The sequence below is a fragment of the Alnus glutinosa genome, chromosome 1, assembly GCF_958979055.1.
Source record: "Alnus glutinosa chromosome 1, dhAlnGlut1.1, whole genome shotgun sequence".
In the NCBI taxonomy this organism is placed as follows: Eukaryota; Viridiplantae; Streptophyta; class Magnoliopsida; order Fagales; family Betulaceae; genus Alnus; species Alnus glutinosa.
Genome location: NC_084886.1, coordinates 14168952 through 14193640, shown reverse-complemented (window position 1 = coordinate 14193640; position 24689 = coordinate 14168952). Strand labels below are relative to the sequence as shown.

The 24689-nt window shown below is 35.7% G+C and overlaps 1 protein-coding gene across 5 annotated transcripts; it reads right to left on the bottom strand.

The window, feature by feature from the left end:
• Window positions 1-14342: 14342 nt before the first annotated feature.
• LOC133873864 (cryptochrome-1) lies at window positions 14343-23405 on the bottom strand. Of its 5 annotated transcripts, none has more exons than XR_009901177.1 (7): window positions 23042-23405; window positions 21918-22910; window positions 21306-21527; window positions 20314-21020; window positions 18950-19628; window positions 15160-15284; window positions 14343-14749 (listed from the first exon to the last, which is right to left on the bottom strand). XR_009901177.1 is itself a non-coding variant. In XM_062311663.1 (6 exons), exons 2-6 carry the CDS (start codon window positions 22225-22227, stop codon window positions 14724-14726), a joined length of 1944 nt encoding a protein of 647 aa, XP_062167647.1. In that variant the 5' UTR covers window positions 22228-22910; window positions 23118-23392; the 3' UTR covers window positions 14343-14723. The 5 variants fall into 5 exon arrangements, 1 of the variants encoding a protein (XP_062167647.1); XR_009901175.1 differs by having other exon boundaries at window positions 23118-23405; XR_009901178.1 differs by having other exon boundaries at window positions 15160-15281; window positions 23118-23402.
• Between the last annotated feature and the right edge of the window lie 1284 nt (window positions 23406-24689).

Sequence of the window (24689 nt, the reverse complement as noted above, 5' to 3'; positions counted from 1 at the left end):
ATTTGGAGGTTGTGGGGTTTAAATAGAAGAGTAATAGAACGATGAAATGGTTTCGGAATGTTTTGGGGGAATATTCGTGGGAAGGGGAATGAGCGAATGCGTGATGGCCACGGTGGTGGGATCCAACGGCCGTATATTGCCGTAACTGTTTGAGCCGTGGGATCAGGGAACAGACACGGAGTTTGAGAGAACCACGAGAGTGCCCCTGGAGAACGTGGACCCGTACAGGTAAGAGTCCTTTCCGCGGTGGAACAGTGTCGTACAGAAGAAGGGTTGATTGTTTGCCCAACTTTTTGGTAACAATTATCATGCATGCCACTGATACTCGTACTATTTTGTTGATTTTTGGTTGCTAAATAGCCTGCCCGCCGGCCCTACCTCTTCCCCATCTATTCTATCAAATCTCTTCCTGGTTTCCATTCATACGAGTTGGATAAGGTTTGGGGTTGATTATTAGTGGGAAAGAAATTTTCAATTATTTGCTCAAGGTTTGAAAACAATTGTAATCAAATAAGGATTCTGTTAAGTGTTATGCGTCTTGCATTCTAAAGTAATGGGAGGTGTGGCATGATGTTTCCCCTTTAAAAAACAAAAGGTAATGGGATAACCGTAATCCATGGGAAGAGGTACATTTGTTCACAATGAATCAGTGATAGTGCAAGACATGATTTGATATGGACATAAATTATAACACACAAAGAAAGTGGGATTTTAGTGGTATAAATGATGGATTTTGAGTTAGAAATTGTATTAAGGAGCCTAGCTAGGTGACATTGGCATGCACATTGAAGGAAAAAATTTCAAATATGGATATTATGAGCGATTCTAACATTTGTAGCGCAACTTACGTCCAAATTACTACCATTTACACGATCTCGTCCGAATGAAATGTTACATGAATACGTAACGAATCTTGTAACGCGTCTTTCAAAAAAAAAAAAACTGGATTTAGATTATTCTTTTTTACCTATTTTGATAGATTGTTAGGTTCTAAAGGAATCTAGACCTTTTAAATTTTGAATGAAACTAGACCTTTTAAATTTTGAGGGAACCTAAACATTTTCAAACACAAGGTTTTGATTAATTTTTTTGATACTTTTTATTCACGTTGCTTCTCTTTAAATAAACTACAGGATAGTGTAGGATTAAACCACAAATCTGTTAATTCCTACTTTTGACTCCAACACGTGATGATAATCATCTACATACCAATAACAATAGACTCCTACTAACATAATAAAACATAGACTTATCAACTCAAGGAGATATACTCAACGTGATGTTATTCAACCAAGCTAAGAGATAAATAAACAAACTAAGTCTCAAACACTTTGACTACTCGACTAAGAAAGATTACTAAAACATAAAACAACTCAAACACTTAAACCATTCAAACTAAACAAAAGAAAACAATATGATAAGAACTCAACAATAAAGCAACGTAGAAGACTCTAACAACTCGGGTGATGACTCGTGCTCCTCCATCTCATAACCTAAAAAAATGAGGTCGAAAAAACGCAAGGTCAAGAAGTATAAAAAGGTGAATTTTATAAAACGTAGTGTAAAATTGGTCATAGCTTTGTTCATATATAGATTTAAAAGTGTAAAATTTTGATAGGATGAAAATTGAAGGATAAAATTGGTCGTAGCTTTGTCCATAGATATAAAAGCTAAGTAGTTTTCAATGTTTTGAATCAATAGATTTCAATTTATACAAGTCGTATACAATGTCTACGTACCCATTGAAGTGAACAAAAAAAAAGGGTCAAAATACATGGTTTTGGAGCATTTTTAAAAATAAAAAATAAAAAATTCGAATGCTGCCAAAACTCTTCGGTTGACCAAGTGTCACACCCCAAATTTGGATAAATTAACAAGGCGCGAAACCATGCGTTTATAAGCATAATATTAAATTTCAAAGAAAAATTCCAAGTGCAATAAAATTACAGCTGTAAAATTAAAACTCTTTATTTAAACATCAAATTTAATACAATGATATCAAAGCTTCATTACTTTGTACATCCAAAATATTTTAAGAGTTGATCCTGACAAAACTATACTGCATGTAAGAAGGTCACGGCCATCCCAAACCTTTGACCAATTACACAAGTGATGCGGGGGGTCATTCTCAACAATATCCGTAAAATGCTTATAGATAAAACGGGTGGATTTTATAACTCAGTAAGTAAATACAAAGTATATACTAAAACATTTACATGCATAAAAATTCTTATTTACAAGTCATAATAAATCATTCAGATTACTTGTTTGGAACTTCTAATGATCGATAAGAAATGTAACATGGAAATATAAGTTCATAATTATCTTTAATCATTATGGCTCCTAGATAAATCAATTATTTCATTATGTTTTTCACAAACAAACCTCGTTCCATTTTTCATAATTAAACATCATATCACGTGTAACATGTTTATCCCTCGGGCCATTTTCGCATTTCTTAAACCCTCGGTAAGCAATGCAAGTTGGCTTGTCCTGAATGACTGTCGCGAGCTCAATCTTATGGCCACATGAGAGCTGTTAGAGTGAGAGTTTCTCTAGGTGAAGGCTACTTAGCAAATTGCTCACCTGAAATAAAGTGTGGTTGACATGCTATCCATACATCATAAACATTATTATAATAGTGAGCTCATAACATACTCGCTATTAGCCAAAACATCATCATAATGGTGTAGTGAAGAAACGTAGTCCACATGAATCTTTCATAAAAATAACATCATTGTGCATGCATGCTTTTTCATAAACCTCATATTGAGCTCATAATCCCCCACAAAGAGGTGGCATGAGTCATCCCTCTATTATTATTATTTTTGTAATTTTAAGTTTTAATTTTATTTGTTATTGTTTATTTTTAATGAGAATTGTATAATAGTCTTTTTGCTTCATTTTGTTATCTGTTTGAGGAAAAAATAGTTAGAGGCCTTAGATTTAAATTTTTTTGTTTATAAACTTAGGTATTAAATTGGCCAAATTAAAAAACTCAAAGTTTAAAACACAAAATTCAAAAAAGCATAAAGAGGTTTTGAAATATTTTCCAAGAATTAAGCCAATCTTTGCCCTCACAGGGAATTTTCCGAAAATTGTTCAACAACAAATTCAATACTTTCAGTATCTACAAAATAAGCTTTAACTATGCAAATATATTAATACAAAATATACTTTAAAACACCCAGGTTAAGAAATAAGAAACATATATAAAATTGGAGAAACCCATATTCAATGTTTGAAAATTGACTTTATTATGACAGCCTCACAGCTCATTTCAGAATTAATAAACATATGGATCTTCTAGTGATTCCTTTCTTCTTTGGCGCATAGTGGATTTCTCTTCTTTCTTTATACTGGTGAAACCTGAACCGCACATGGAATGCACATTATTCTATTGATGATCCGTACAAGTTTATTAGAGACATAATTATATAATATTAATACCCTCATTGCAGATGGCAGTCATGGGGGCGATGAAACAAGAGCTCAATCAGCTTAGCGAACGTGTAAATAAAGGAGTAATTAACGTGGTGGCAGTGCAACAAAATTTTAGGATATACCTCTTAGGATCTTAGGATATGCCTTCCTTATTATAAAATTCTCAGTTACTGTGAAAAACAAAAGAGTACAAGTCAGTTTTTACTTCTTGTTAAAAAGGACAAGTCAAAAATAGAAGAAAGAAGAAGAAAGACAGATGGTTAGACACCACATCACATCACATTATGTGAAAATAAATTGAGAAGAATGCTTTTTAGGTTGGAGGTAGAAAAAGGGTGAAAACAGGCCTCCATTGGCTTCCCTAAAGTCATATGCAGGACCCATTCGGCTACAGTGTCACGCTACATGCATCACGCCATGGATGAAGGTTTGCTTCACTTCCTTCGACAATGCAAATTCCAGTCAAATCTCAACACACATCACACTTAAAAGAAATATATATATTCACAAACGACAAATACCCTTTTCAGGTTAAGCATTTTTACGTAGATCTCATATTCGAACAAAATTGAAAACCCAACTGAGGAAAGAGTCCTTCTACACATCCTCCACTCATCCCCCTTTTATCACCCTTTTATAATAAAAAATTTGATTTTTATTAAAAAGTTGTCTCTGATGTCACATCAGAGACAACTTTTTAATAAAAATCAATTTTTTAAGAAAAAGAAGGTGATGAAGGGAGGATGAGTGGAGGATGTTTAGCATTTCCCCTGAGGAAAACCCACAACCTCCATATTACATCAGAGTCTGTGCAAATTTTTTAGATAACCCAATTGAACAAGACCCAGTGGGAGTGGGAGTGGAAAATTGGCATTGTTGTGGGCATTGAACTGTATATGATAATGATTATGTTTGGTTGATGGGAAAATGTGAGAGTTGAATTGCGTTATTTTTTGAAAAATCAGGACCCTCACAGTTGCTTTGATGATTATAAAAAAAGTTAAAAGTGATTATTTTAATAATATAGATATGAAGTTTAGATAAGTTAATGAAATTAGATATCCAAAAGTAAGTTTTGTTAGCTATTTTAAATACAAACTTAAATAAATAAAAACGTAAATAGATCATTGTGAGTGCTCTGATGGAGAGTAATTGAAAATTAGACTTGTTCCCCTCCTCTTCCTTTTATTGCTTAAAAAAAAGTTAAGAAGAAAAAGAAAAGAAAAGAAAGAAAAAAAGTGGGTATTGCCGTATTGGACCATTGAAAAGAAGAAAGAAACAAAATAAGCAAAATGAGAGCAAGAACACGAGGCTCTGCTTTTCATGACTTTTGAAGAAAGCATGGGTCATGACTCATGACTCATGACTCATGACTCATGACAAATCTTTTGGCTTTTTAGTAGGGAGAAACTACATGCTGCTACGGAATCCGGACAACCGGAGGTACAACATAAGTGGAAGGGGCCGAAGGGCAGCTGTAATTTAGCCTTTAGTGGAGAGGAATCCTTTCAAATCTAGGAGAAAGCAATGCGTTTGAAAAAGTACTACCGATCAGTACTCTCCAATAAGATAATTTTCGACTGTTAAAATTAAAGTAATTATTGAAAAACTATAAATATTTAGCTTAGTTATTTTAACAGTTAAAAACACTTTAACAATACTTTTTATTTATTTTTTTTTTTTTTTTTAAATATTATTTTTCAATTTTTTTTATTGTTTTATTTTCTTTTCTATCTCTTCCGTCCCCTTCCTCATCCCCAACAACCGGCCAACCCCATCAAACCCACAACCAAACCACCCTTGCCCACCCACACCCAAGACCCATAACCGGCCGAAGGTGGCTGGTGCAGTCAATGGTCCCTTGTCGGTGGTGCGGTTACGAGCCAGAAAGCGAGCTGGTGAGTCCCCTCCACGATCCCATTCGCGCTGATCGACTCGTCGACAATGCCAAGGAAGCTCGAAAACGATCAGAATGCCTTGCCAGCGGAGAAAGCGAGGCTGAGAGAGCTCGGAGGTGAGTCCGGGGCGATACTAGTGGTGGAGATGGCAGAGGTAAGGAATGGCCTACCCTGTCGCCACCATCGAAATCGCAACCTGAAAAACCAGAGGAACCGTCGAAATCCTTGCTGGTATGCGGCAAATTCTGCGAGAAGACCTCGTCGAAGCTATTGGCCTTTTTCTTGTCCATTGCTCGTTAGGGATGACGGAGAGAGACCGATGGAGAGGGACAGAGGAACGAAGATGGAGAGGGGGGAGAGAGAAAATATTAATAAAAAATTTTGACTTGTGTGAACAGTGAATAGGCAGAGTTGCCTATTCACTGTTCAATGTCAGATGAAAAATTTTACTTTAACTATTCTGCTGGAGAGGAAAAAAGAATAAAAATAGTCAAATTTAACCATTTCAACTAAAGTAGCAACTTTGCTAGAATGCTCTAAGAGAGACAAAAAAATAAAAAAATAAAAAAATCTAATGCAATCTATGCCTAGTGGTTTCTTGAGAGATATCCACTTAAACGACAACGTAAAATACGGACAAGATCGATTAGCATGCTCCCTAAACAATCTCAAATGGTTTCCGTGTCAGAAAACACATAGCATGCACGTCTCTTATCATAATGGGATGGCGTTAATTTCATGATTCTTAATATGTATTTACAGGCATACATATATCAACTTTATCATAATATTTCGACGTTCACTATTTCATGCACGAAAAAAGCTACTTCGGACTAGTGCTCAAATCCGCATCTTTTGACATGATCAAAATTTCACATGCAATAATTAGAGTTGACAAATCTTAATATATATGTTTTACTAAATAAATTAAATTAAAATTGATCTATATAATATTATATTTATAATTCAACACAGTTTGAACAATGTATATTAATACGGATAAACACCCTAATTCGAGCTCGATCTCTTCATTTCTGAAAATGCTCTAAGTAGAAAACTTTGTACTAGGGAATTGCTGAAACTTCTTCTAACGAGTAAGAAAAATAGAAAATGCTAGACATTCTAATTTTTTTTTTTTTTAAAAGTTAGTTCTCAGATAATATGTCACAATTTAATGTGATTTACCATTTTTAAAAATATCATTTGAAAACCAACATAAATAAAAAAAAAAATTAAAAAAAAAAGTGACCGAGGATCTACAGGAAATATTCTGTCATCTTCCTCACAGGTTGGTGCACAGTCCAAAGTTTTGAAAGGTAAAGGCCCCGTTTGAAATCCCCCTTCCCCTCCCCTTCCCTCCCCTTCACTTCTCCCAAAAAATATCAATTTTAAAATATTCTTACTTTTTTTTCACTTTTTATATCACATCAACACTTTTTTATTACTTTTTAAATAAAAAACTCACTACAATACAAATTTTTTTCACTTTTTCATATAAATTATTTCAACTTTATATCACATCAATCCTATTTTTTAATCATTAAAAAAAAAATTTCAAAAAAAAGGAAAAGAGAAAGAGGATTCCAACGAGGCCAAAGCTAGGCCAGTGGCAAACTATTGTCCTTGCTTCGTACCTCCCATTGTCCGGACTCCGTAACATTCGAAAGCAATACCTTTCTTGCATGCAAAGAAAAGAAAAGGCTGGGCCACCAATAAAGTCCTTAATTATTAGGTCTGCTTTCCTATCCTTTTTTTTAATCTTTTTCTTTTCTTCTTTTCGTTAAAGGGTATATATATGTTTTATATTCTTAAAAAAATACTCATAATTTCAATTCTGTGTGCATGTCAAACGTACTGATTCTTCCATTTTTCAAAAAACTTCATTTTATTCATTTACTTTTATAGTTCTTTTTCAAACGATGGAATTGGCTAAGATGATCGATAATTGTTTTATATTGTAATATAATTTCACGACCCAAAAAAACATATCAATGACAAGAAAGGTCAGCAATATATATATATATATATATATAACTCATCTCTTCTACATGCATGTGTTCTCGTTTAGATTTTTATTTTTTATTTTGGTCTTTTTTCTCTTGCACAATCTTGTAATTAACTAATGCATGTGACACTCCTTTGATGATATGAAAAAACTTTATATATATATAGAGAGAGAGAGACTATTTTAATATGGAAAATTTTCAAATAAACGAACTTGCAATTTGAGTTTTATTTTATTTTACTATTGATGAGTTGATGACATATATTTATCGCTTTTTCTTAATAGCCTTATCCCTTCAAAAGTATATTCCCAAATTATCTAGTCAATTCACACTATATAATCTTTGAGTAAGGTTATAATTTTTATCTCACAACAATCTCACAATGTTGACGTGACAGTTTCAACCAACTCAACCCTTACACCAATCTTTGTTAAAAAAAAAAATAAAATAAAAAATAAAAAATCAAGCATTTAATTGAAATTGCCAAGTCATAGCATTGTTAGATAGTTATGATATATAACATTGAGTAATGCTATAAACTACCTCCACATCTCATTATCATCCTTTTAAAGCCTATGTGGCCGGAGTGGTATTCATCCAAACCAAAATATTAATCTTTATGCACCAAATGCTACGAGGGACTATGCCACATAAGCTTCATGAGGATGTGGAAGGTAGTATATAGCATTACTCTTTATCTTATCTTTATTTGCAATTTTAATCCTTTATAAAAACATTCTAAAAGGGCATAAATAAAGATTTGAAATAATATATATATATATACACAAAATGACAATGAATTATGAATAAGCATACTTAAAATTAAAAAAAAATGGAGAGAAAGGTCAAAACTGAGGACATGTTGTGACATACCAAAAATTTAGTGTTAGTCATATTAGGTCCTATTAATATAGAAAAATGCTAGAGCTTCTTATAGTGTTATTCTGTGATCCTTTTATGTTGACATGGCAATCTGTTTTTTTTTTTTTTAATATAAACAGGAGAAAGATATCAAGTTGTAGTTTTTTTTTTTTTTTTTTTTTTTTTTTTTTTTTTTATTAAAAATAGGATGTTATGTCAACATAGGAGCTCTAACATTTCTCATTCATATATACTCTGGTGGAGTTAAGTCAAACTATGACTCAATTGGTTTTGAGGGAGTGCTTACGGTTCTTCGCTATCTAGACCCTTTTGAGCAATTTCCAGTTGATAGAAACTATTATGGTAATACCCAGATAGAATAGCCACAGTTAATCACTCACTTAAAAATAAAAATAAAAATAAAAATAAAACTATTTTCATTGCTCACCATGCACGCGGGGCATGGCGTGCGCACATTTGTATAGATTTCATTATATAAACAAATATTCCAAAATCACCATTATTTGCCAAACAAGCTTTTGCTTTGCAGGTTTCATATCGCATGGTGCGTGTGAGTCATACTCTATGACGGCCTCTGTGTGAGTCTGACTCAGCTTGTGTCGCATGGTGCACCTGCATAGTGTATCACTGCACATCGTACAATCTTATTAGATACCCTTGACTTTTTGCCTAGTATTCATTAAACTTACAATAATAATACAATCTTATTAGCCGCCTCCAATAAATGTGCTTAGGATTGAGATATTTTTTTTTATATATAATTTTAAATTCCATCAATACCCTTTAGTACAATTATTTCAACCTGTTAACTCAGATAATTAAGATACTACTGTCAAGATTTTTTTTATTTATTTTAAACGTACAGCAGAAACCAGAGACTAAAGAGTAATGGTAAAAATACAACCCCACTCCAACTCTTACATAACTCGAAGGCACAATAAGATGAGACATTGTGTAGGCTCGACTCCAATGTGCCTTGAAATTGTGCAATAATTAGGGTGGAGTTCTTTGTGAATCAAGGCCTAAGACTAAAACATTTAGGAACTAAAAAAAAAGAAGGAATTCCTTTTCCAAAACAGGATGGAAAGAAACCAAAGAAATAAAAAGGATTGGGAATGCAATTAGAGTAAAATTCAGTCGCGATCCAGTTTGTCACATGATATGTACAAAAATTTGCACTTCGGTTAACATGACTAGCAGACTAGCTAGTTGTTGATAGGATGGTCGAGAGAATCTAAGAGATAATAGAGGAGATTCTCCAGTATTACGTAATTGTAAATGATTATTGATAGCCAGAGTAACTAAAAGTGAATCTCCTTCCAAAATGAACGATTGAAGCTTCAAGGAGAAAGCTAAACGGATTGCCAATAGAGTTGCAGTAGTTCCACCATAAAAAACAGAATAATGAGAGCTGATAATAGTAGAATAATGGATAATAGTACCTGTGGAATCACGACAAACTGCTAATTGAGCTGAAAAAGAGTTCCAAATAACTATATTATAATTAATCTTATAGAATGGAGGTTTCAGTTTCTACCAAACAGCTTGCTTTGGATTCAATATTGTTTTCCAAGCCGAATGATGTTCCTTAACAATTCTGTTGATTGTAAAAGAAATATCCAAAGCATTAGGAACCAGATCCTCATAATAAGTTTTATTCCTGGCAAACCAAATTTGATCATAAGCCACTATTGCAAAGATCTGAAATAATGTGAATTTGATAGAGGAATCCCAATCTGCTCAGGATGTAAGATAATAGAAAACCAATCTATTAGAGAAGTAATATTCAAAACAAGAATATCCATTGGCCAAAAAGAGGTTCTCCGGATCACACGAGCTATAGGACAAGAAAAAAAAGATGTAAAAGTGAGTCTGTTGAAAAAGAACATGCATGAAGTATCCCGAGAAGAAGAAACTATTGAATGAGAGATGCGGGTCTTCGTAGGAATGATATTCCAGACCATTTTCCATTAAAAAAAAAAAAAAAAGAAAAGGACGAAGACGATGATTCAGGTTGAGTTTCCAAAGTTGTTTCCAACTAGACTTAGGTAAAGGGGACATGACAGGGGTGCGGGCAGATGTATGGAGATGATGAGTTGATTTAGCGGTAAAAGCCCCATAGCTGGTAGGTGTCCAAATAAGAGAATCCTTATCAGAACTGGGAATTATCTTAAGGATTTATGAAACAGTTGTAGAATGAAACAGAAAACAAATAAGATTAAAATTTCATGTATTTGTAATAGGACAGATAAGATCCTCAATAGCCAAAGGGTAAATATCAAGAAAATTTGGGAGGCGTGGTTGAGGTTTAAACTCTAAGAGGGTAGGGATCCAAGGAGAAGTCCAAGCAGGTAATTGACTGAACAAATGAGGAATAAAACAGGTTCCATAAACTAAAAGAGGAACAATAGATTTGATGCCGTTCCAAATGTAAGAGCCATAATTTAAAGGTACAGAAAGAAGATTACCATACTTTATATATATAGTCGGAAAAGAGAAACCCAAAGACTATTATTGTTAGAAATTAGCTTCCAACCCAATTTTGTAATGAGAGAAATATTAAAATCTTCCATAAGGCGAAAACCCAAACCACCTTGCTCCTTAGGTAAACATAGAGAACTCAAAGATTTACGGGACAAATTGCGAGATTTACCTTTGAGAAAACCCCACCAAATTTTTTTAAAAATTGTATCCAATCTGTGGCAAATATCATCAGACAATAAGTAAGTACTCATTGCATAAGAAGGGATCGCAGCAGCTACAACCTCAACCAGAATTGTTTTGCTTGCTTGTGAGAGTGTTTTAGATCTCCAGCCATCTATTTTCCCTTGAACCTTTTCCAAAATATCAATGAAGTAAGCATTTTTGGATTTACCAAAAACCATAGGAAGCCCTAAATGCTTTGTTGTTGCAGGGGTAGTGTCATATGAAAGAATATTATGAATAGCAGATATAGTTGAAGAAACCGTATTCTTACTGAAAAGAATATTAGACTTGGAGATATTAACAGTCTAACCAGACCACATATTATATTTATGCAAGAATCTTTGAATAATAGAAGCCTCACTTGAAGTAGCCTTAGTAAAGATTACCAAGTCATCAGCAAAAAGCAGATGATTTAAAGTGGCACATGAATGAGAGATCTTAAAACCAAAGAGATTTTGATGAAGCAGCCTTGATATAACCTCAGTTCCAATAATAAACACAAAGGGGGAGAGAGATGATCACCTTGCCTTAGACCTCGAGAGGGTTTGAAAAAACCAAAAGGGCTCCCATTAAGCAAAATCGAAAATGAGGAAGTAAATATACAGATCCTGATCCAATTAATCTATTTTTCATGAAAACCAAGCTTTTGTAGGATAGATAACAGAAACCTCCATTCCATTTTATCAAACGTTTTTTCCATATTAATATTTACAGCCATAAGACCACCCATTCCACGCTTTGATTTCAAAATGTGAAGCATTTCATGAGCCAAAATGGAATTATCCTGTATATATCAATCCGGAACAAATGATGTCTGGAAAGGAGAAATAATATTAGACAAAAGTGGCTTTAGTCTATTAGCAAGCAATTTGGGAATAATCTTGTAATTGATATTGCACAAACTAATAGGACGAAATTGATGAACCAAAGAGGCACCAAGTTTCTTAGGAATCAGAGTAATAAATGAATGATTCTGTTCCCTGATAAGCTAGTTGTATTCAAAGAAATTTCAGATAGCCTTTAAAACCCTAGATTGAATGTAAGTCCAGTATTTCAAAACAGAGCTGTGAAACCATCAGGCCCTGGAGCCTTAGACTGACCCAAACTAGCCAAAGAAGCATGGATCTCAGCTTTTGTGGGAGTAGCACAAAGGATAAGGTTGTCTTTGTCCGAAATTGTACATTCAAAAAGATCCATTAATTCAGCATTCAGAGAAGGATTTATAGTGGTAAAAAGCTCATTGAAATTGTTAACAAAACAATTCCCAATATCAACTCGCTCAATAAGCAAGCCAGAATGCGGAGAATGCAATGAATCAATGTTATTCCTTCGGCGACGAATAAGAGTGCTAGTATGGAAAAATCTTGTATTTAAATCAGCAATAATAAGCCAAAGTTCACGAGATTTAGATTTCCATAAACATTCCTCCTATTGAAGATATTCATCCAAAAGAGATTTTAAATGAAGTTCTAAAGCTAAATTTGAATCCGAAGGAGGGGCTTGTTGAGTAGCATCAAGAAGATGATGAGTGGATTGTACTTTATTTCTAATATCTCCAAAATAAAACTTGTTTCACTTACGGATAGCCCTTTTTGTGATCTTAAGATTCCTTGATAAGCAATAAGAAGAACTTACAATATGGGAATTCTAGGCTTCCTTTATCAAAATACCACAAGTGAGATCTCTAGTCCAGAAATCTTCAAGCCGGAAAGGATGAGGAAGGGAGGGAGAGGGAGGAGAGGTATTAAGAAGAAGAGGATTATGGTCAGAAGCATGTGCTGGTAAATGGTTAACCGAAAAAGAAGGAAAAGCATGAAACCATTGACTACAAGCAACATTCCTATCCAAACGTTCTTTTATCAAACCTAAACATTGTTTATGATTTGACCATGTATAGGAATTACCAAAGAAACCCAAATCAATCAGTTCAAATTGATTAATAAAATCAGTAAAAGGGTTAGTGGAGAAGTTGTTATAAGGTCTACCACTAAACTTATCATCAGGTGAAGTAATAGCATTGAAGTCACTAACACAGAGTCAAGGATTTGTTAAAGAGGTTCCATGACGAGCCAAAGAAGTCCAAAAATCCGAAGTGTTTTTCTTGTAAGGTGGACCATAAACAAACAAGATCAACCATTTAATATTAAGATCAACAGAAAAGCACCAAGCACATATAATATTTGATGAGATATAAAAACTAATAAGATTAATATCCTATTTCCAAAGCCATCAAAAGACCTCCACGAGAAGTAGGAGGAGGAGCTTGTACAAGCAAAAAGAAATCCAGCTGATGCAAAATGGAACTAGCTTTAGTAGGAGCAGTTTTAGTTTCAAACAAAAAAAAAAAAAAAGATACCAGGATTATGCTTCCTGATAATAGCCCTTAAACTAGGAACTGTAGAGGTCTGAGCCAATCCCCTACAGTTCAAAGATAAAATAATCATGGAATTGAAAGGGGCATGGCAGAGCCAGCCGTCTCATGTGTGGTGGTGGAAATAAATCCAGTCTGAGGAGAACGATCATCCACAAGTACCAATTGGGGGACACTCCTTATTTTCCTGGAAGTTGTATATATAAACCTTCCTAGCTGCTGTTGGTGTTACAATATCAGTAGGAGCTGTCACACCTGAAGACACTGAAATAACAGGATCATGAGCAGTCAGAGAACTTGAAATTCTCGGAACCACATTTTGAGCAAAAGGCCCAGATAAAACTTGAGTCAAAAAACCAAGTTGTTGAGATATACCTATAAGGTTCGGTTCTTGATGGGCTAGCTGCATAGGGCCAACTAGAGAGTAGTTTGGTGGAGGCCCAAAACCTGGAGGATGAAAAAGATCTTCTTCAGCGTACAATTATGCCTTTCCCTTATCCAACGTGTTCAACCCAGGAGAAACGGGGGACGTGGACAAACCCACACCAAGCGTCGTGCTATACGGTTGCTGTGGGAGCACGTACGGAGACAGACCAGAAGCTTCCTCCGCAAACTTTCTGTGGGTAGCTTCCCAAACACGCTTCAGCTGCAGGGGGGAATCCTACGACAACCGTTGCATGGGAGGATTAGCGGAAACAGGAGGATGTGCTCCCAAACTCAGGGGAGCCTGATTTGGTGTAAACGATGACCCCCGTAGAGATAAAGCCAAGCTTGGTAATGATAAAGCTTGGTATTCTCGTCGTCCATTTAAGTAAATTGAAAATGCCTACATCTGTATTAAAAAAGATGGCCGCATGTAACATGTTTGAAGCCCCTATTCTTAACTATCAGATTTCATGAGGAGAATAGAGGAGGATAAATAATTTGAGAATCATTTTATATATGTTAGAAATAGAATAATACATAGCGAAACGAATTAATCGATACCTTTTATGTATTGAAATAAATTTGATCTTACGTAGCCGTTCCACGTGATTCGTTCTTGAATTCGTCTCTTGGTGGTAGAGCATACTACTGGAGCAATACTCATATAATCCACAATCTAAATGCCTTTCACAAATTCAAAAAACGAGAAAGATATATAAACACATATACATGCTGCCACACATTTTTACCCATACATTTTTTTTGTCTCTTCTCTTCTCTCTACTTAAAATTTAAAACAACTCTGGCATTGTTTATATACAATATACGGTTACCTGCTGATTAACGTGAAAAGTTGTTGCCCATAGTGGGTGTTGTTTCGGCTTTATATATATATACATTACAAAAAACACGTTCAAGTAGTCATACAAAGAACATTAATTACACCAAACCGTACCGCTCCTCTTTCTCTGCTCAACATTACAATGAATGTCAAGGGCATTCCCCTCCAATTGCTCCTGCACAAATTTGATGTAAAATTTAAACACTGCATTAGAGGCCAAAGAAGAAAGAATACAAGGAAAAATCCTACAACGACAGATTCTTGAGACTGGAAATTCAACAGAAAAGAAATATACCCTTGCTATCCCACAAATTTGAAAAGAAGAAGAAAGATGAAAATTTGTGAAATGAATGAAAGATATTAATTAATCATTATAATTAATGAACCAGCTGAACAATAGGATCTCACCAACCCGTCCTTACGAGTCACAAGGAAATATTGAATCACAATTAAATCCAACTTGATCTCTTACCATTTCAGCAAACACTTTGATTGTATAAGCTTACCTACCATCAGAATACATTGTAACAAATTATCTATAAATTGTCAACCAAATGAATGATATGCACGGTGGAAAATACTTACAACAAACCGATTTTTAGATTCTATATAGTATCATCGCCCTAGGAACGACCACCGTCGTCATTTTTCCCTACCCGCCGCAACAGCTGCCACTTTAAAGCCTTTTGTTGAACAACTAAGCCCACCTGCTGATGCAGGAGAGCGTTCAGCAGTACTAAAGAAATTCATGGTGGGTTCAAATCCAAGAGGAAGTCTGAACAAACCACAAGAAAACTATTTATCATAATTTAATAGGGGAGAAAAGAAAATTAGGGGTTTTTAGAATAATTAATAAATATTCATGAATCTAGGCTCATTCATGAATATAAATTTGTTCTATTCCTATAAATTGTGTGTTGTATTGTTATTTATGCATATCATCTTATATAATATTTTATCAAGTTAATTTTCAATACTGAGTTGCGTTTGCGCTTTGTTTTTTCTCTTCTACTTTTAGAGTTTATCGCTACAATTGAGCTGGGTTGAAATTTTCTATCCCTTCTTGTCCTTCCATTGTATTGTCCTAGGTTATTATGATTGGCCTAATCTGCCCTGGCATCATTTGGAATCAGTGCATGGTTTTGTCTCGAGTGCCCCCAACAACACCGTTGGAAGTAGAGCACCATTGATCATGGTGATCTCCATGGTTAACAACAGGCGTGGTCATGGTGGGCGCGTAGCGGCTCCACATGGGAACCAACCCGACAATGTCGACAAGTTAAGAAGACAAGTCTAGCAGCTTTCAAAACGTCCAACACATTTCGAACCCATATTCCATGATAATGACATTCACTTCTCTAACAATGATGTCAATCCTTTTCACCACCATACCCTGCTAGGAGATCATCATGAAAGGGAGAATTATGAACGACCAGTTCATTTGCCATGAGCTCGTGATGTTGATTTAAGTTCATATACCTGAATTTGAAGGAAGAATTCAACCAGATGATTTCATTGATTGGCTCAATTCGGATGAACAAGTATTCGAGTATAATGAAGTGCCAGATGAGAGAAAAGTCAAAATTGTTGCTCTCAAGTTGAAGAAGTACGCATTATTGGGGTGGGAGCAGCTGAAAGTTTGTTGAGAACGAAAAAGAAATCCGAAGATCACATCATGAAGAAATTTGTGCCAGAAAATTATCTCAAAGTGTATTATATGCAACTGTACGATCTGAGGCAAGGACATCGAACAATGGATGAGTACACGGAGGAGTTTGACTTGCTGACCATGCGATGTGCTATGGTTGAACCTGATGAACAAACAATTGCCCACTACATTAGTGGTTTGTGAAAGGAGACTTGCAACGTGGTGGTCTTACGGCGATACTATAGTTACAATGATGTCTACAAGTTAGTTGTGACCGTCGAGAAACAATAGGAGAGTGGCTCAGCGAAAACAAATTTTAACAATAGTAGTTCCAACCATAATGACCATAGTGGCAGCAGTGATGGCCAAAAAGCTGACCATAGGAAGGCTACTTTTCGAGCTCCAAACCAGAATTTTAATGCACCAAGAAAGCCAAGATCTGGTGGTGCGATCAAATGCCTCAAATGTCATGGATTCGGCCATATAGCTGTTGAATGTCCAAACCTAAGGCCTATCAATTTGGTTGAAGAGCTTGTTGACATTCCTGAAGAAAAACCAGTGAATGGAGAACCAGTGTATAATATTAAAAAGACAATAAAGGTGATGAGATCACTTGGAGCAATCATGGACGTTTACTGGAAATTCGGCAAAACATAACGCTACCAAAATTGAAGAAAATTCTGAATGGTTATGGCTAACATATTCCACACAAGATATACCTCTCATGGAAAGATTTGCAATGTCATAATTGATAGCAGAAGTTGTAAGAACGTGGTAGCGCAAGACATGGAGGAAAAGCTGATCCTTAGGACCAAGAAAAAGCTTAAAACCTTACTGGGGCACTCATATTTATCGTTAGGACCAATTGCCGATCCATCCACTTATCGCAACCTTTTGGGGGCACTCATATTTATCTCTTACAAGACCAGACATTTCCTATTCTATCAACAAAGTCGCACAATCCATGCATAAACCCACTTTTCTCCAAATGCAAGCTATGAAATGCATTTTGAGGTATCTTAAGTCTACTATCTCCTATGGACTTCTGCTCCGCCACTCCCCATAACGAATTCTTCAAGCCTACTCTAATGCAGATTGGATTGGCTATCAGATGATCAGAAATCTTCCGGCGGTTTCTACATCTTTCTTGGGCCTAATCTTAGTTATTGGTCTTCTTGTAAACAACGAATCATGCCTGCTCTAGCACAAAATCTGAATATCGCACCCTTGACATCACTGATATTGAACTCTTCTGGCTCTAATCCATACTCAGTGACCTCAGCATTTCTCTTCTCACTCCAATTTTGTGGTGCGATAACAATGGTGCTACTTGTCTCATGGCCAATCCCGCCTTTCATGCACGAACCAAGCACGTAGAAATTGATTTTCATTTTTTCCAGGATAAAGTTACCTCAAAGACGTTAGATGTGCATTTTATTTGCAGCAAGGATAATTTTGTTGACATTTTCACTAAACCTGTTACATCACCTCGTTTCTCCTACATGTGGAACAAGCTCAACACCATGTGCCATATGTCTCGCTTACGGGGGTGTAATGAACCAGCTGGACAACAAGATCTCACCAACCCTTCCTCACAAGGAAATATCGAATCACCATTAAATCCAACCTGATCTCTTACCATTTCAGCAAACACATTGATTGTATAATCTTACCAACCATTGGAATACACTGTAACAAATTTTCTATAAAATGTCAATCAAATGAATGATATGCATGGTGGAAAATACTTACAACTAACTAATATTAAGATTATATAATAATATTTAATTAGTTCGACCCCCCCAAAAAATGAAGTTCTGACTCCATCACTGGAACTACTGCACATATTTTTCATTGCAAGGGGAAAACTCCACATCTAAATTCTCTATTAAGATGAAATCATTAACAGGAGAGTATATTAATATTGCAATCATAAAATACATGTATCATTGAACAAAATTCACACCATGGTTTTCATGAATTTCATTTTCTAAGCCTTCTTTTTCTTTTTAAGGATTAGAGACATTCTTGAAGGCAAGATTAGCCATTTGATTTCAGTTAAAGGGCCATGGTCCTTCCAAGAGTTAAGTACTCAATGAAAAATCCATGTCTTGTGCTTTAATTACGAGATTCCTTCAATAGAATGAACATAAATGGTTTTACAAAATTAAATCATCAGCCTCATTGATATCATCTTTAACATGATTACTATTTCTCTATGTTCATGTTCTATCTGTTTCAGACAATGCCTTCAAGGGACAATTAGATTAAATAAGAGGCTCTTCTGGCAAACGGTAACAGCAGTATAAAGTTTTGGCTAAATCTCCTTGTGTTCTGTATCCAAGCAGGCCACCTTGTGCAGAAGTAACTTATATCAAAAACTAAGGCACCTCTTAATGGAAACCTAAAACAGCTTAGACAGCCCCAACCAACACCTAGTCGGTTATTAATGTTTCCAGCAATAATTTGCTACTGGTAAGAGCGGAATAAATATCATTGCAGCAATTTAAAACAGGTAAGAGAGTGAAGTCTAGTACCTAAAGTCCATCTTATATCTATTTAAATAACCATAACCTCTGGTAAGGGCTCAAGCTTTCTCAATTTGATTATAAAGACTGGGCAAGAAACCAAAAGCAACAGCTCAACAGATTCAAATTTTTGCAGCTTTAAATAAAGGTGAGAATGAAAATTTAGATAGTTGAATGCAAAATAACGGATATTGCTTACCATCTTTGCTTGAAATCTGTTCCATGTCAGTCTGCTCTTGCCTTGGCTGCCTCAAGCCAGAAGATTCACAATCTGGAAAAGACATTTCTTCTGATGAAAAGCACACCTGAGGAACAGAAAAAGAATTTCTACTGGTGGTTTTCTTCTTTACCGATGAAGATTCAGCCGTAGAGCATACGTCTTCATCAGTTCTTGAGGTCCCACCTTCACCGTTAAGCTTATGCAGATTATTTAGGAGTGGCTTTTCCTCTTCCATACATTTAGATCTCTTCCTATTGGATGGATGATTCTTTGAATTTTGAATTGTGGGCACCCTCTGATCATTTGATGAAGTAGTAGGACAAGAACTCTTTACCTTTAAGAGAACCTTTGGAATGGCCAAATTTTCAGTACCATCAGAATTATCAACAACTTCTTCTTTCGTGCCATTTGAGTTTGCAGCTCTAGCAGCTGCTTCTATTTCCCACATTTTGAATATAGCTTCAGTCAAACGTTCTCTAGCCAAATCTAGCTCAATTATAGGTTTTGGATAGTTTAATCCCAACTCTACCCCTGAAGCTTTGAGCACACTAAAGGGTGCATCCCAAGGGTGATGAATCCATTCAGTTGGCATCCGTGCTAGTTCAGGCAGCCAATGCCTCACATATTCACCCTCTGGATCGAATTTGGAGCCCTGAATCTGGATCCAAAAAATAAGAAAATAGAGAGAAAAAGAATAAAAAAAAGTGAGGTGCAAAATGGCCAAAACTCAGGGAAATTATTATTTCAGTCAGCACAATCTCAATTTAAAGTTTACTGTCCACCAAACTAACTAAGTTCTGCTCAATAAGAGAAATCAGGGCACCAAAGGAGTTGTATGTGTTCGGTTTTCTCCAAAGAGTTCTTTTTAACTAGCCTATCCCAAAGCATGCAAAGGAGAATTCCAGAACTTTCAAGAACAAAGTTATATTCAGCAACTTCTATGCTTACTCCGGTACACGACCGATTGCTTGTGTTCTGATTTTATGGGGGCATTTTGACGATCTGTGGAGAGTGGAGAGTGGAGAGTAAAGCTAAAACATGACCAAGCCAAATCCTCATAGATTCTCTTCTTCCTCTTTTTTTATTTATTTTTTATTTATTTTTATAAAGATAACCATTATGGAATTTAAGAGGGACAATGTTTGAAAGTTTACAATTCACACTCTCACAGCAGAACTCAAGTGCAAGAGACTGTACGTTGCATTTTGCCACAAAATTACAAGTAGTCACATAGTGGAATTAACAAAATTAAAATCTTTTTTATTTAGTATTGAAACTCAATGCAATAGCTTGCTATAAATTCAATTGAAACTGATTTTATAAACAAAGGAAGCCCAACATACCTCTGGGCTGTCCAATCGCTCAAGGTCATGGCCATCCGGCAAGCTCCCTGAGATATACTGCCAACCAAGGATATCACTTTCTAAGTCTGCATCCAAAAGTGTGTCCCAGAAATACTTCATCCCCCATTTCCATGGAAGAAGTAAAACTTTCACCGCAAAACTTGAAACAATTACTCTTACTCGATTGTGTATCCACCCAGTTGCCCAAAGTTCTCTCATTCCTGCATCAACTAATGGGTAGCCAGTCCGACCCTGTCGCCAAGCCTTAAAATTGGCTAGGTCAGCATGCCAAGGGAAAGATTTCAAGTTGCTCAGTAATGATCTCTCATGCGTGAAGGGGAAGTTGAAACAAAGATAACGGGAGTATTCTCTAAGCCCAATGGCCCTGAGGAAAAGTGTCACACTCTCTTCTCCCAAGGAGTCTCCTTCTTTTATACACAAAATCTGTTTCATTCTCACATACTGGAAAACTTTCCGCACACTTAGTTCTCCATAATGAAGATATGGGGACAAAAATGATGTGGAGTTCCCCCCAACCTTTAGCCTATTCTTAGAATAGTCAAGCAGATGCCGCTCAACAAATTCAGTTAGAGTCTTATCAGCATTGCTCCAACCTGGAAACCACGCTCTTCCTAATAAGGCATTGCTAGATTTTTCTGATTCGTCTTCAAGACCCAATTCCTCAATTGAACACTTTTTGACAGTTCCTGTCATTGACACAAAAGAAGCACTTCTCAGATATTCACTCTCACTGTTCTTTCTTTCTTTCTTTTTATACACACTGACACATATGTAATATGCTTAGAGGTTAAAATCTGAGCTGAACATCAGGACCATTCTGTTCGTAGTAGAAAGATGTTAAAATGGCAGTACCACTACCTTCTTAGTCTTTACATCACCAAGAAAATATCATACGTGTTGACCTCTAATGTAGACAGTTAGAAGTGCCATCATGGAGGAACCAACCTAAAAAAAGTTATGTTTAACTGTACCTGCAGCTGGCACCAATTTCCTTGGAGGAAGAACTGAAACAGTTTCAATTTGCAAGTGCAAGCTCTTGTTCCAATATGCCTCAAAGGTAGTAAAAGCATGTCCACTTTCATCATATGCTTCCCATGGCTCATACAACAGATCTCCATTATAGCTTTGCACAGAAATGCCTAGCTCCCTCAGTTTTTCTTTGATGCTGTGATCTCGAACAAGTGAAACAGGATCTGGAATTAAGAAAAAAAAAAGAAAAGAAGAAAATTAAAGCTCTTCAGATGTGCCAGAGGCCACTAGAGTTTATAAGTTCTTTCCTCCTAACTCAGACTTGTTTTATCCAATTTGACGACCAAATTTTGTATACTACATGTTAGAATTTCAATATAGGTAGCAGCATCATGTGCAAGAGCTATAAACATAAAACCATTAGCTGTAATTATCTGAAGGATCTATACAAGGATTTGTTTGCCATTGAATAAAGATCACTCAGGTACACTGCTTATGTATTCATGAAAATATCATATAAAGATCATAGTTAATATTCTCCACTAAATTTGTGAAGCAAATCAATTGTATATCAGTGAAGTCAAGCTACTTTGAAGAAAGGAACCAGAACCCACCGTAAAGATGGTTGAATACCACTTTTGTTGCCCCAACAGCATTGATGCATTCCACAAGAGTATCGAGAATATTGTCAGTCTTGATCAGCATTAGTTCAGCCCCAAGGGACTTCAGGGACTGTTCCAAGTGGGCTAGAGATTGCTTCAGCCACCACCTTGAAACTCGACCTGGACAAAACTGTCCTTCCTCTTTAGGGCTCCAAATATAGACAGGAAACACAGAACCATCCCTAGCAGCACCAGCTAAGGCAGGATTGTCCTCAATTCTGAGGTCCCTCCTAAACCAAACAATGGTCTTAATGCTACCCATATTGGATGATTCTAATCCTTCAGGGCCAAACAAAAGTACCCTGACTTCACTTTTTTTTTTTTTTTTGGATTAGTCAGTGCTCTGTCTTCACCTTCAATCCAGAACTAGGAAAGCCAGTAAAATTCTCATCGGTCACCAATTCTATCAAACAACTTGGCAGTGTTCAACTTAAGAACCCCACAAGCAACTCAAGACAAAGACTGAATCATTTGCAGCAAAGTATTGGACCGTTGATTTTGCCAAAAATTTGAAATATCTATAAGAGCACTAGAAAGCATATAATAGTAAATCTTCAAGTAAACATACGGTTGTAAAAGTTACTTGGAACGAATACCCAACAGCCAGCCGATAAGGCTGTTCAACCCGATTTGCATCTAAAGCTCCCCCAACTAAGGCTTCCCAACCAGACCTCTAACCATGGATAAAATTCAAGCGCTACCCAGAATACTCCAATTCTAGAACCCTTTTGTAGACCACAAAAACCGAAATACATACAAGCTGCAACGTTTTATTTAAAATAAAAAGGTAAAAACTGCAACAAAGAAAAAGGCAGCCCAAGCTGAGACACACTTTGCTGCAAACCTGATCATGCCCGTGCACCTATGTTCCACCATCCACCTGTGCTCTTCGACTAGAGCTCTCTATCCGAAAGAATAGATTACATGTGAGTGAAGAACATAGATCTGAGACAGGCCAAAAAAAAAAATCTTCAATAATACACATTAATAAGGAGCATCATCCAGAAGCAATTACTAGGACTGGAATATACTATAAAAAGCAATAAGAAGCAGCAGAGACATGGGAGCAATTATACCAAATACTGCCAACACAAAACCGACTGTAGCCCAAATTATGCAATAATTTTGTCAGGTTATGATATAATCACAAACCTAGCAGTGTACAGTGGGCGTCTTTGGTTGAACAATGGTGAATCGGGAAAATGTCTTTTTGTGAGGCTCTTTATGGATACCAGTGATGCAAAATCACGTGGGGGGATGGGACTCGTCACTTGGGAGACGCTTGTTCTGGAACCTACTATCACACGGATAAGTCTTCCCCGCCTAATACGCCTCCTAAATCAATCTGTACAAAAAGCTTAAACTTCAGCCTCTCAAAACCAACCATGCTCCTCTATAACCAGTAATTGAAGGCCAACTGTTACTACGACTCCCGCGAGTTAACGGTGCCCTTTTTTTTTTTTTTTTTTGAGCTAACAGTAACGGTTTTTGTCGGTAAAATAGATAGCTTTTTAAACACTAATAATTACTTTTCAAACAATAATTATCTAAACAAGATTTGAGATGTGACATTTATGACTAACACTCTTTCTAAAACAAAATATAAAATATTTTCAAAAAATTAAACACAAAATACTTTTTAGAAAACTTCTTCCATCTTCGTATAAAATTGTTTTCAGAATTAATGCTTAATTTTTAAAAAACGAGGTGAAAACACGGTTGAGATTGTCCAGACACTTCAAACCATTCCTTAATTCCCCCTATATAGGAGTTCTTCTTCTTCTCTTTCCCTTGCCCATCCCACTCCCTGACTCCCTTCACTAGTCAACGAAGTGCATCAACGGATGCAGGCACGTTCTTGCTTGATCAGTTGCTCTCACTACACCACCCGGCCTAAAGTACGATACTAGTTCGCCATAGGTCCGAAGTGCTGTCTCTTGTGTGTGATGCTTGGGCATAACAAACAGAAAAAAAAAAAAAAAAAAAAAAAAAAAAGAAACAAGAAGAAAAAGTTAAGAGTTAGAGAAAGTAGAGAAATCGAGAAAGGCTGTAAATTTAAGAGCTTAGGGGTGAAGGAGCAGTACAAAAGCTGCTCTAAATGGGAGAAAAAAAAATTAAGTTTGGAAGACAAAAGCTGGAAGAAGTCAGATATATAGGAAATATTTTAACACTTAGTGTCGTTTATTGTTTAATTATTATTTTTTTTAACGTCGTCTACTATTCAAACGACTTTATTTGATATCGTATGGTACAAATGACACACTAACTAAACAACATTTTTTCGTTCCACCCTCATGCCTCTAGAGGGTGATAGTTGTTATTCGTGTAGGGTTAGCTTCCAGCAGGCCCTCATTTTTGTTTTTTTTTTTTTTTTGTCATTTTTTTTTTTCTATTATGTTTTAAAAAATTATTTTTAGAATTAAATCAAAACACTATACAGTTTTTTCTTTTTTTTCAAAAACATTTTTCAATTAACCAAACAAATTTTTAGATATGCCCCTATAAGCAACACTTTTTCAAATGTAATCCTCACTAGCAACACTTTTCAATTTTCACTTTATTAAAATTACTTTTTAAGACAAAAACGAAAAAGAACCTTCCTAAAACGTTGCAACATGTATTATTTTTATAACGTCTTTAATTCTTATTGTATTAAGATAGTAATATGTGAATTATGATTAAAATTTTAAAAAATTCTTGGTATATCTTAGGAAATCTCAAGTA

What these genes read in the sequence shown, in the direction of transcription:
- LOC133873864 (XM_062311663.1), bottom strand. Translation starts at nt 22,227, where the DNA reads ATGGGTAGCATTAAGACCATTGTTTGGTTTAGGAGGGACCTCAGAATT. An exon ending in GGTATTCAACCATCTTTACG is followed by an intron (nt 21,528 to 21,917) that starts GTGGGTTCTGGT and finishes TCTTAATTCCAG; the next exon opens with ATCCTGTTTCACTTGTTCGA. An exon ending in ACAGATTTCAAGCAAAGATG is followed by an intron (nt 14,750 to 18,949) that starts GTAAGCAATATC and finishes AAATTTGTGCAG; the next exon opens with GAGCAATTGGAGGGGAATGC.